Here is an 11920-nt window from a genome sequence, read left to right as displayed (position 1 = left end):
AGAGGTCAAGAGCAATCTACGTTGTTTAGCTAAAGGGAAGATGTGATAAGGATGATTTTTGTTTGAAGGAGAGTAAGAAAGCACAGGTTTTAGAGAATCCAATCTCTTGTAAGAGAGATGACCGAGCCTATTGTGCCAAGTTTGAGCAGTAATGTTGTTGACATGTGTAACTTGATCATTCCTCAGCACATAGAGTCCTTCATGCTCTTCACCCTTGCCAATCATCTTCATCTTCAACATATCATGTATAGTAAAGGCATTTTGTGTAAAGGACACCATTATAGAAGGATCCAATGTCAAAGCATGCACTGAAATCAAATTAAATTTGAAATCAGGAATAAACAAAACATCTCTGAGCATTAGATTCGTGTTGACAATGACATCACCATAATAATTCACATGAATCACTGTGTGATTAGGTAGAGTAACAGTAGAATTCTTCAAAAAAAATTATACTAGAAAAGAGAACCATATTTGTACAAACATGACGTGTAGCTCCTGAATCCACAATCCAATTGAGATTAGAGTGAGTAATACAACCTGGACCTCTATTTAAACAGCAAGAACCTGTATGGAAAGACGTCATGTTGATGTCAATGTGACCTTCTTGTGGTGCTGGCATGGTAATTTGGTGTGAAAACATGTTGATGATCTGGTGGATCTGTTCATTCGTCAGGTTTGCAATTGTGCCTCCACCTGATTCTTGCTTTCCATCAATTCCACTTTCAGTCACGTTCATCTGATTCTTTCCCTTGGGCATGTATCCTGCAGGATAACCATGGAGCTTGTAGCACTTTGTCTACGGTGTGATTTGTCATCTTGCAGTGTGTACAGTAGAGGCGCTCCTTTTTGTTGTTGGATTTCTTCTGGTCATTGAGAGCCATAGCAACAGAGTTGGTTTGATCTTGCTGAGCCAGGTTGTTGTGGCTCACTGATCTTTGCTTCTCATCTTGGCACACCATGGAAAAGACCTTGTTGATAGGTGGTAGAGGATCAAGGAGAAGGATCTGGCCGCGAACAGTGTTGAAGGAATCATTCAATCCCATCAGGAACTTCATAACATACTCATTTTGCATGAAATTGAACAGTTCTTTGATCCTCCGCATGAACAAACACATGGTGGCCTGTAAACACTCAGTTCTTCTCAAAGAGTCTTGAGTTTCGTATAGTATACGCCAACAGATTTATGATCTTGGACGAGATTCATAATCTCTTGCCTGAGCTCAAAGATCCTAGGTCCATTGCTCTGGAGATCCTTCCAAATATCAGTTGCCGAATCGCTGATAACAATGCTCGAGGCGATTTCTTTAGTGCAGCAATTGAGGATCCAAGTGATGACAATGTTGTTGTTCCTTTGCAGGCATTGAGAAGATTGAGATTCGATCCGTCTGGCTTCTCAATTGATCCATCGATGAATCCGAGCTTGTTCTTGATTGAGAGCGCCATCTTCATCGATCGGCTCCAAGAATGATAATTCTCGCCATTTATCAGTTGAGTAACCAAGATCATCCCCAAAGAATCTGAATGATGCAAAAAATAGGGATCAATAACCTCATCGCGCGAAGTTTTTCTCGCAACATTTCCCATCGCCGATCGCTCTCCGGTCAATGATTCTTCAGTCGACATTGTCGAAAACCAGATAAGAAATCAAGGATAAAGGAAAAGGATAGACAGGATCTAAATCTAGGGATTTGGGGATTGACTTTCGGAGAGGAATTGAGACGAAGAGAAAGAAAGAAAAGACTTGATTTTCTCATTAATTCCAAAAGAGAATAATACAAACATATATAAAGAGTAACGGTAACAAAGATACCGTAAAGACAAAAAACTAGGGATGGCAATTTCGTGTTCGTGTCGTAACCGTGTCGTGTTAATCGTGTTTTTTAAAATAATTACTAGAACCAAATCCGAACATTTATTAATCGTGTTTGAAAACTAGATCCAAATCCGACCATTTATTTTTTTTACAGATCCATAACCATTTAAATTATACCATTAAATAGTCGTGTTAAATGGTTTATTTAATCGTGCTTTAATCGTTTTTAGTCATTCAAAGTGAATTCATTGTGATTAAATTATCAAAAACATAGTATAATATAACACTTTGTTCAACTGATTCAAAATTAAAATCTATTTGAAATCTGTCAGTTACATTCCATAAAAAGTTAGCAGTCAGTGCGTTACAAAGTATGACTTTAAGAAAGAAAAAAAAAACCATTTATTATCTGCCAGAGAAGAAGAAAACAAAAGGTCAACAAAATACATCTAAATCTGATTTTTTTTGTGTACACAGCTTACATCTATATCTGATTATAATAGTTAAAAGAAACTACTACTTGCCAAATTAATCAATCTCGCAAGTTATATAATTAAATTCATGAACATAACTTAAAACAAAAATAAGAGTTTTGAATGCAATTTACATTTTTTGCTTCTCTAGATTCCTCAATTATGCCTTCACCCCTCCAAATCGAAAATGTATGCCTGAAATATCCACAAATATATTTTAATGAGGAGACCAAATAGTTCAAACCTAACCTTCTAAATTATTTCATTGCTTCAGATTCCTCAAAACTCAATATACTAAAACCAAGTGGAAGAGTATAATAATAAAAAAAAAGTATACAAATTTATAGAACCCACTCAACAGAAAAATGAGAACGAGAACTAACCCATTATCATACAGTATGCATTACTTAAGCCATCCCACTTGATTTAATCTCTATGCCATGAAAAGCCCTAAAACTAACCCATTATCATACAATATGCATTACTTAATCATATTTTTGTAAAACATTTCAAGTTACTGAAACAGAGATACAATTGATAAACAAGAATAAATCACAGGCCAATAATAAGATTAAGGTTTTTTTTTTTATCTATTTTCGAATCAGATACCTTAAAATCTATAGCACAAAACTTTCAACATCCAATAAGTCTTCCAGACCAAAAAAATATAGCTCAAACCTCTATCTCAATTCTCAACCAAACAGAAGCATAAGCATCAGAATCAATAAATAATAACTCGTCGAACTAGAATGAACCCGATTTCACCAAACACAGCGATAAAAAATAAACATTAACCTCGGAGACAGGGTGGCGACAGATGGGTTTGGGTCCAACTTTAGCTTCAAACAGAGATATATCATTTCGAATAAAAGCGATCGTGGATTTCAACGATAATAAAAAGTAGACAGTCGAAAGAAAGATAGGCATTCACGAGAAAACTTACGAATTTGTTGTTCGGAGTGACGATCCTTGATGATGATTCCTAAAATAAAAACCCCCAGATTTTGAACCCTAAAAGAAAACCCCAATTCAGATTTCTAACCCCAATCGGCCTCCACTCCTTTGTTCCGATTCTCAGTCCTCACTCTCGATTTTTTTTCTGTCTCAATCTCTCTCTCTCTCTCTCTCGATTGTCGTTCTCATTCTCTTCTGTGTGTGCTTTGTATTGAGTCTTCTCTTTCTTTGTTTGAGTCTGCGTGATAACAAAATAAAAAAGTTAGATTGAAATATCAATGTAAAAAAAGGGAGGGAAATTGATGGAGGGTAAAACAAAATAAAAAAATTGAAATAAAATTGAAATAAAAAAAATTGAATATGATAAAATTATAGTTATCGTGATTGTGAATTGTGAATGTTCGATATGAATTAAATTAAAATTGAAATCAAATAAAATTGAATATGATACGTTACTATGATATTATAGTTATTGTGATTGTGAATTGTGAATGTTTGATATGAATTGAATTGAAATCAAATTATAAAATTGAATAGGATACATTATTACGAGCCTATTGTTATTGTGATTGTAAATGTGAATTGTGATTGTTCGATATGAATTGAAATTAAATAAAATTGAATATGATACGTTATTACTTATTATGAGACTATTGTTATTGTGATTGTTCGATATGAATTAAATTGAAATCAAATAAAATTGAATATAATACGTTATTATAAGACTATTGTTATTACGATTGTGGATTGTTAATTTTGATTGTTCGATATGAATTGAATTGAATTGAAATCAAATAAAGTTTAATACGATACGTTATTATGAAACTATTGTTATTGTGATTGTGAATTGTAAATTGTGATTGTTAAATGTAAATTGAATTGAATTGAAATCAAATAAAATTGAATACAATACATTATTATGAGATTATTGTTATTGAGATTATAAATTGTGAATTATGAGAACACCACCAGATGTACTATTTAAATTAGTAATTGAAAACAACTAATTTGATATATTATTATTGCTCTCGTGAAGTTGATTGATATACTATTGACTATATGTTATCATACGTAAATTGATATTGATATTAATATACCTTATTTTATTTCATCATATTTTATAATATCAATTTTATGTTTATAGTTATAAATTAATAATTTTACATATATAACATTAATCGTGTTTAACTGGGTCGTAATCGTGTTATTATTCGTAATCGTATTAATTGGGTCGTAATCGTGTTTCGTGTCGACCATTTAATAATCGTGTTAATCGGATTTTATTCGTGTTACCGTAATCGTGTCGTTTTGACTCATTATTTAATCGTGTTAATGTGTTCGACCCAATTAAGAACCGATCCATTTATTGAGATCCAAATCCGTTTTAAATCGTGTCGTAACCGTTTCGTGTTTCGTGTCCGGACCAAATTGCCATCCCTACAAAAAAAAACCCCTCAAAAGCCTTAATAAAAGCCTCAGATCAATGATCCGTAGGAGAAAAAGTAAAAGCTGGTAATAACACAAACACAATTGAACCGCCACAATTTCTTGCGTCTTCGGTTTTTCTTCCTCCGATACTCGGTCCTTCGAGCGCCGGAGATCTCTGATATCGCCGCCGAAGGCTGTGGCTCCCCGCGCAAAGTGCTCTCTCCAGCCACGCCCGGAGGCGAAACGTTTCGCGGTGGAGGTTGGCGAGAGGAAAAAAACGGCATCGATCGAGGAGCCGAAGGTGGCTACGAGGTCGATGAGTGGGATTTGCGATGAGATAGAGAAGCTTGTTTCGGGGAAGAGATACGAAGAAGCACTCGAGCTTTTCGGGGTTTTGAAGATCGCTGGCTGTAATGGAATCCGGACCAGTACTCTCGATTCACTGGTATGGGCTTGCATCGGATTGAACTCCGTTAGAGAAGTGAAAAATCTCTCTAAATTCGTTTCCAGGACTGGCCTTGAATTGGATTTGCACATGAGGAAGAGGTTTCTTTATATGCACGTGAGGTGCGGGATGATGATCAACGCACGCAAACTGTTCGAGGAATTGCCCGAGAGGGACTTGGACTCATCCACCATGATGATCGCGGGCCTCGTGGAGTCGAGGCACTTCGCCGAGGCGATCAGTCTGTTCCTCGTGATCCACGAGAAATTCTCCGAGATCGGAGCCCACACATTCGCCACCGTGATCCGAGCCTGCTCGGGCCTCGGAATCGTGACGATCGGACGGCAGATTCACTCCTGCGCAGTCAAGTCCAACGTGGTGGCCAACGCCTTCGTGGCCTGCGCTCTGATCGACATGTACAGCAAGTGCAACTCCATTAAAGAAGCTCGGCTCGTGTTCTCCAGGCTGGCGAAGAAGACAACGGTGGCTTGGAACTCGATCATCGCAGCGAACGCGCTCCACGAACACACCGAGGAAGCCCTGAGTTCGTACTACGCGATGAGAGACTCGGGCGTTAAAACCGACCATTTCACCTTCTCCATAGTCTCAAGATCTGCTCGAGGCTCGCCTCGCTGGCGCACGGCAAGCAAGCCCACGCCGACCTCGTGAGCCACGGCTACGGATTCGACCTCGTCGCCAACACCACGCTCGTCGACCTCTACGGAAAGTGGGGCAGCGCCGAGGACGCCCGCAACGTGTTCGACAAAATGCCGCTCAAGAACGTGATCACGTGGAACGCGATGATCGCCGCGTACGGCAACCACGGGCTCGGGAGCGAGGCCATCAAGCTCTTCGAGAGGATGACGAGGGAGAACAAACGGAAGATCATCCCCGACCTCATCACGTTCCTTGCGGTCCTCTCGGCTTATTCCTACTCGGGCCTCTCCAATCAAGGCTGGGCGATCTTCGAGACGATGAGCAGAGACCACAAGGTCAAGCCTCAGGCGATGCACTACGCGTGCATGATCGAGCTGCTCGGGAGAGAAGGCTGGTTGGAAGAAGCCCACGAGATGATACTGAAAGCCCCGTTCGAGCCCACGGTCAAGATGTGGGCCGCGCTTCTCACCGCTTGCCGGGTCCACGGGGATTTGGAGCTCGGGAGAATCGCCGCCGAGAAGATCTACGGAATGGAGCCGGAAAAGCTCAACGTCTATCTAGTCCTCTTGAACATATACAAGGCCACAGGAAAGGCAAAGGAAGCTTCTTCCGTGCTACGGACCCTGAAAAGGAAGGGTCTGAGGATTTTCCCGGCGTACACTTGGATAGAGGTGAAGAAACAGGCTCACGTGTTTCGGTCTGGAGACAAGACCCATGCGGAAACCGAAAAAATCTACCGGAAACTCGAGGAACTGACGGCCGAGATCACAGAACTCGGGTACGTCCCCGAGCGAGGCTCTTTGCTCGACGAACGCGAAGAACGGTCGTCGCACCAGAGCGAGAAACTCGCGATCTCGTTCGGGATCATCAGTACTTCCGACGGGACGCCGTTGCAGATCGTGCAGGGCCATCGGGAACGATCTGCAACGTGGAGATTATTGGTGACTTTCTTGTCTTTCTTTTTCAAGTACACAACTTTAAAATAAGACTGTCCATTTAATCATAGCTCAATAATAAATAAAAATTGGCCTACTCTTGTTATTTAGTTGTGAGTAATTTTTATTTATTCTTTTATTGAGAGGTGATTTGAGACTTGCATGTAATCATCCTCATCGGCTTCAACGTTGTTTACATCGTCTTTGCTGAGCACATTTCCTCTCTTTTCTTGCCTCGCTTTCCACTTTTCCACTCTGTCTTTCCATTCCTCATTGGACTCATTGCCATAACCTTCTCTCTCTCCCTCAAATTCCTTACCAGCAACTACACATTCCAATCACAGCAACGCAATTAATTGAATGTCTATATATATATTTCTGATATCGATTAGGAAATCCAATTACCACTTCCTCCAACAGAGAAAGCGTGAACATTGGGCTGCCATTGCTGATTACTGTTATTATTGTTATGGTTGTCTCTACCGTCCCGTAAAATAAATAATTATTTATAATTGCCTTGTAAATGTCTTCAAATAGATCTTCCTGAAAATAATTTTTTTTTACCGAGTCGTTGGCAAGAGGATTCTGATCTGAGTGATCAAGCTGAAGATGATTCTTAACTGGAAACTCGTCGTCAAAATCTTCTCCATCGAATTCGTCTTCATCATCCCCAGCGACCCTGGGACAACCTGAACAGGATAATAATAACTTAGGCCACAAGTTTTCACGAAACTTTCTCAGCGCATAGATACGGAAATGTACGTAGTATCGCACACCTCTGTGGCGCTTATAACGAGTGTTGCACTGAGGACATCACTGGTTTCCGTCGCTGCGCTCGTAGTCGTAGCACGGCTGGCACACCGAAAACTTGCACACGTGGCACGCCGAGAACACCTCTCCGTTCTCGTTGCACCCGATCTCGTCCCCACACACACGGCAAGTGCTCTTCGACAAGGCTTGTCGTGTCGGAGGCCGATTCTGCAAAAGAAAAAATTAAAAAAAAATAATCAAGATGATTGAATCCACGTGTTACTTCCTTGCAATAAAATTTGTAGAAAATTCGTTAATTACCTTGTTTATAGGGATCTGTTTTAATTAGGTTAGAATTAAAATAGGAAGTAGTTTTTTTGGTTCCTAGTATTGAGGGATTTTATTTTTATTCTTTGTGTATAAATAGGCTGTTTAGCCGTATGAAATAAAACACAATTCTTATTCCTTCTAAACCTACATGGCATCAGAGCTGCAGGCTCTCTTAACCTAATTAGATGGAAAACACACCAGCCCCCAAAAATTCCTCATCCGAAATAACTCAAGCAACCAATATGGAGACATCTCAGTCATCCATCCATTCATCTATGCTCATCACCGGGCATAGGTTGAATGGAAGGAATTTTCTGGAATGGTCTCGATCAGTAAAGCTTGGTATTGATGGAAGAGGAAAACTGGGCTACCTAACCGGCAAAGTCAAGAACCTGAAGGAAAGCGATGAAGGCTACCAGATTTGGAGATCGGAGAATTCACTGGTGATGGCGTGGCTACTCAACTCCATGGAAGCATCAATTGCAAAACCTCACATGTTTATGAAGATGGCTAAAGAAATCTGGGAATCAGTGAGGGAAACCTACTCTGATCAGGGAAACTCCTCGCAGATTTTCGAATTGAAGACGAAGCTATGGCAGGCCAAGCAAGGGAGCAGGGATGTGACGATCTACTATAACGAGATGGTGTCCTTATGGCAAGAACTGGACCAGTGCTACGAAGACACATGGGAGAGTACCGCTGACTATGCGCGGCAACAAAAACGCGAAGAAAACGATCGTGTTTACATGTTTCTTAATGGTGTTAACAGGAATCTCGACGAAGCAAATGGGAGGATCCTAGGAAGGCGCCCACTGCCTTCAATGAGAGAAGTCTTCTCCGAAATCAGACAGGAAGAAAACCGGAGGAAGATCATGATAAACTCTGAGGAGCCTTCCTCGGCTGAACCCTCTGCACTCTTCACACGGGGCAGTGGACAAGAAGAGAGGAAGAAGCCATGGTGCGATCATTGCAAGAAGCTATGGCACACAAGGGAAACCTGCTGGAAGATACACGGAAAACCACCAGGAGCAAAGAAGAAGAACGACAAGGCTTTTCACACCACGACTGACTCTTCCCAAAAGGAACAAGTCCACTCGGGACAGCCAAATTTCACAAGGGATCAGATTGAGCAACTCCTGAAACTACTGCAGTCCTCACAAAATTCTTCCAGCCCTGATAACCCTTCATGTTCCTTCGTCCAAAGTGGTAACATAGTATCCATACCCTTCTCTTATCTATGTTCAAAAGACAAAAATACCTGGATCATTGACTCAGGAGCAAGTGATCACATGACAGGATATTCCACCCTATTCTCAACCTATAAACCTTCTGCCGGAAATAAAAAAGTAAAAATTGCCAATGGTTCATTCTCGGCAATTGCAGGGAATGGAAACATAATTCCCTCACCTTCTCTACCATTGAATAAAGTGCTACATGTCCCTAACCTTTCATGCAACCTCTTCTCTATTAGCAAAATAACCAAAGATCTAAATTGTCGTGCTATTTTTGAATCTTCTCACTGTATATTTCAGGATCTGGAATCGGGGAGGATGATTGGCAGTGCTAGAGAAAGTGATGGACTCTATATCCTAGATGAGGGAACGGACTCACATAACGATCAAGAGAAGACTTGCCTACAAATTGTCTCATGTCCAAGTAATAAAGAAATTTATTTGATGCATTTTCGTCTAGGACATCCTAGCTTTTACTATTTGAAAATGTTATTTCCTGATTTATTCATGAATAAAGATATTTCTTCTTTTCACTGTGACATTTGTGCTTTAGCAAAACATCATAAAAACTCCTACCCACCTAGAGCTTATAAACCAACTAAACCTTTTTCTCTTATCCATAGTGATATATGGGGTGCTTCTAGAGTCCCGACTTGTTCAGGAAAAAGATGGTTTTTGACTCTTATTGATGATCACACACGGGTAACATGGGTATTTTTGCTAAAAGAAAAATCTGAGGTAGAAACTGTGTTTAAAATTTTTTATAATATGATTCAAACACAATTTAATACTCAAATACAAATGCTTAGGAGTGATAATGGGCGTGAATATTTCACACACACGTTACATAAATTTTTTGAAGAAAAAGGGATCATTCATCAAAGTTCATGTGTTGACACACCACCACAAAATGGCATAGCAGAAAGGAAAAATAGACACATCCTTGAAGTCACTCGGGCTCTAATGTTTTCAACCAAAATTCTGCATTATCTATGGGGGGACAGTGTTTTACATGCAACTTATTTAATTAATCGCATGCCCTCAAAGATATTATCCTTTAAAACACCCATTAGCATTCTCCAAAATGAATTTCCAAAATCAAGGGTGTTTCATTCTATGCCGTTAAAAAATTTTGGGTGTACTGTGTTTATTCGAAATCCTAATAGGAATGCGAGTAAACTTGATCCTAAAGGAAAGAAAATGTGTTTTGTGGGAATAGCTCCGACTCAAAGAGGTTACAAATGTTTTGATCCGGTCACACAAAAAACAACAATTACAATGGATACCACCTTTTTTGAGCATAAACCTTTTTTTTACAACTCATCTTCGGGGGGAGAATAAGTTTGAAGATTCGACATTTACAGATTCGATATTTACAGATTCTTCCCTTGATAGAGTACAAGGTCATGACTTAGAAAATGAGGAAATAATTGTTGACAATGGGATCGGAAATATAAATGAGGAAATAACTGATGTTCAAATTGAAAGTGATATTGAGTCCACGATTTTAAGGAAAGAAAATCAACCAAGTATCACCGAATCTGGAAATAAATCAGGAAACAATACTAAGGACATATACAATAATCGGGCAAGTAATCTCTTTGAAAAGGTGTATGTGAGATCGGTCCCAACTCAAGACATAGAAGCCGTTACGTCTCCAGCAAGTCAACAATCCGAACCGGGACCAGAACCTGAAACCAGTAAGTATATTTCAGACTCTGATCTTCCTATTGCTCTTAGAAAAGAAAAACGCACATGTACCAACTATCCTTTATATCCTACCTCGTCATATGTGTCATACTCAAAACTCTCTTCTGCTTTTTCCACATTTACCACAAATATATCTGAGATTCATATCCCTAGTAGTATTCAGGAGGCGTTAACTCGACCCGAGTGGAAAAGGCTGTTTTTCAGGAGATAAGTGCTTTGGAGAAGAATCAGACGTGGTCGGTGGAAGAGCTTCCAAAGGGAAAACCCATAGTTGGTTGTAAATGGGTATTGACACCGAAGATGAAAGCCGATGGAACCCTTGAACGACTAAAAGCGCGACTAGTAGCTAAGGGGTTCACTCAAACCTATGGGATAGACTATACAGAAACTTTTTCTGCGGTCGCTAAGCTAAATACTGTGAGAATTCTGTTGTCTATTGCAGCTAATCTTGACTGGCCTCTGAGACAATTTGATGTGAAGAATGCATTCCTTAATTGAAAGCTTGAGGAAGAAGTCTACATGAGTCCACCGCCAGGATTTGAGAATGAGTTTGAGTCCAAGGTTTGCAAGCTAGAGAAGGCATTATATGGATTGAAACAATCACCTCGCGCCTTGTTTGATCGCTTCACTCAGTTTGTGAAAGGGCAGGGTTACATTCAAGCTCAATCGGATCATACTATGTTCACAAAGTTCTCAAGTGATATGAAGATCTCGGTGTTAATTGTTTATGTCGATGACATCATTCTTACAGGAGACGACTATGGAGGACTAGAACAACTAAAAGAGAAGCTGGCTAAGGAGTTTGAAATAAAAGATCTAGGTGAAATGAGATACTTTCTCGGCATGGAAGTTGCTAGATCAAGAAAGGGAATTGTTGTTTCTCAACGAAAATACATTCTAGATCTCTTAAAGGACACCAGGATGAGTGGATGTAGACCTTCCGAGACTCCAATAGATCCAAACCAAAAGCTCGGGAATATTGTTGACGGCGTTCCAGTTAATGTTCAACAGTATCAAAGGTTGGTAGGAAGACTGATTTACTTAGCACACACGAGGCCCGATATTGCCTTCGCTGTGAGCCTAGCAAGTCAATTTATGCATAGTCCATGTGAGGAGCACTTGGATGCTACACACAGGATCCTACGATATCTGAAGAGCTGTCCAGGAAAGGGACTGTTATTCAAGAAAGG

General features: G+C 39.9%; 2 protein-coding genes and 1 pseudogene across 2 annotated transcripts; 2 read left to right on the top strand and 1 right to left on the bottom strand.

Annotated features, from left to right (window-relative positions):
* The first annotated feature begins 4897 nt into the window (after positions 1-4897).
* On the top strand, positions 4898-6759 carry LOC149387736 (pentatricopeptide repeat-containing protein At5g50390, chloroplastic pseudogene; annotated as a pseudogene).
* A 112-nt stretch (positions 6760-6871) lies between these two features.
* LOC149387735 (uncharacterized) lies at positions 6872-8061 on the bottom strand. Its single transcript, XM_089622235.1, has 4 exons — positions 8039-8061; positions 7485-7686; positions 7273-7397; positions 6872-7033 (listed from the first exon to the last, which is right to left on the bottom strand). The coding sequence occupies exons 1-4, from the start codon at positions 8059-8061 to the stop codon at positions 7024-7026; spliced, it is 360 nt and encodes a 119-aa protein (XP_089478361.1). The 3' UTR covers positions 6872-7023.
* Positions 8062-8063: 2 nt separating this feature from the next.
* LOC149387734 (uncharacterized) lies at positions 8064-11228 on the top strand. Its single transcript, XM_089622234.1, has 5 exons — positions 8064-8994; positions 9085-9215; positions 9321-9444; positions 10400-10720; positions 10894-11228. Exons 1-5 carry the CDS (start codon positions 8064-8066, stop codon positions 11226-11228), a joined length of 1842 nt encoding a protein of 613 aa, XP_089478360.1.
* The last annotated feature ends 692 nt before the right edge of the window (positions 11229-11920 follow it).

This window comes from Urtica dioica, chromosome 8, assembly GCF_054948205.1.
Source record: "Urtica dioica subsp. dioica isolate 48M chromosome 8, U.dioica_male_clone48M_v1_H2, whole genome shotgun sequence".
Taxonomy (NCBI): Eukaryota; Viridiplantae; Streptophyta; class Magnoliopsida; order Rosales; family Urticaceae; genus Urtica; species Urtica dioica.
Note: the sequence above shows the minus strand (reverse complement) of the source record. Positions and strands in the feature narration are given on the sequence as shown.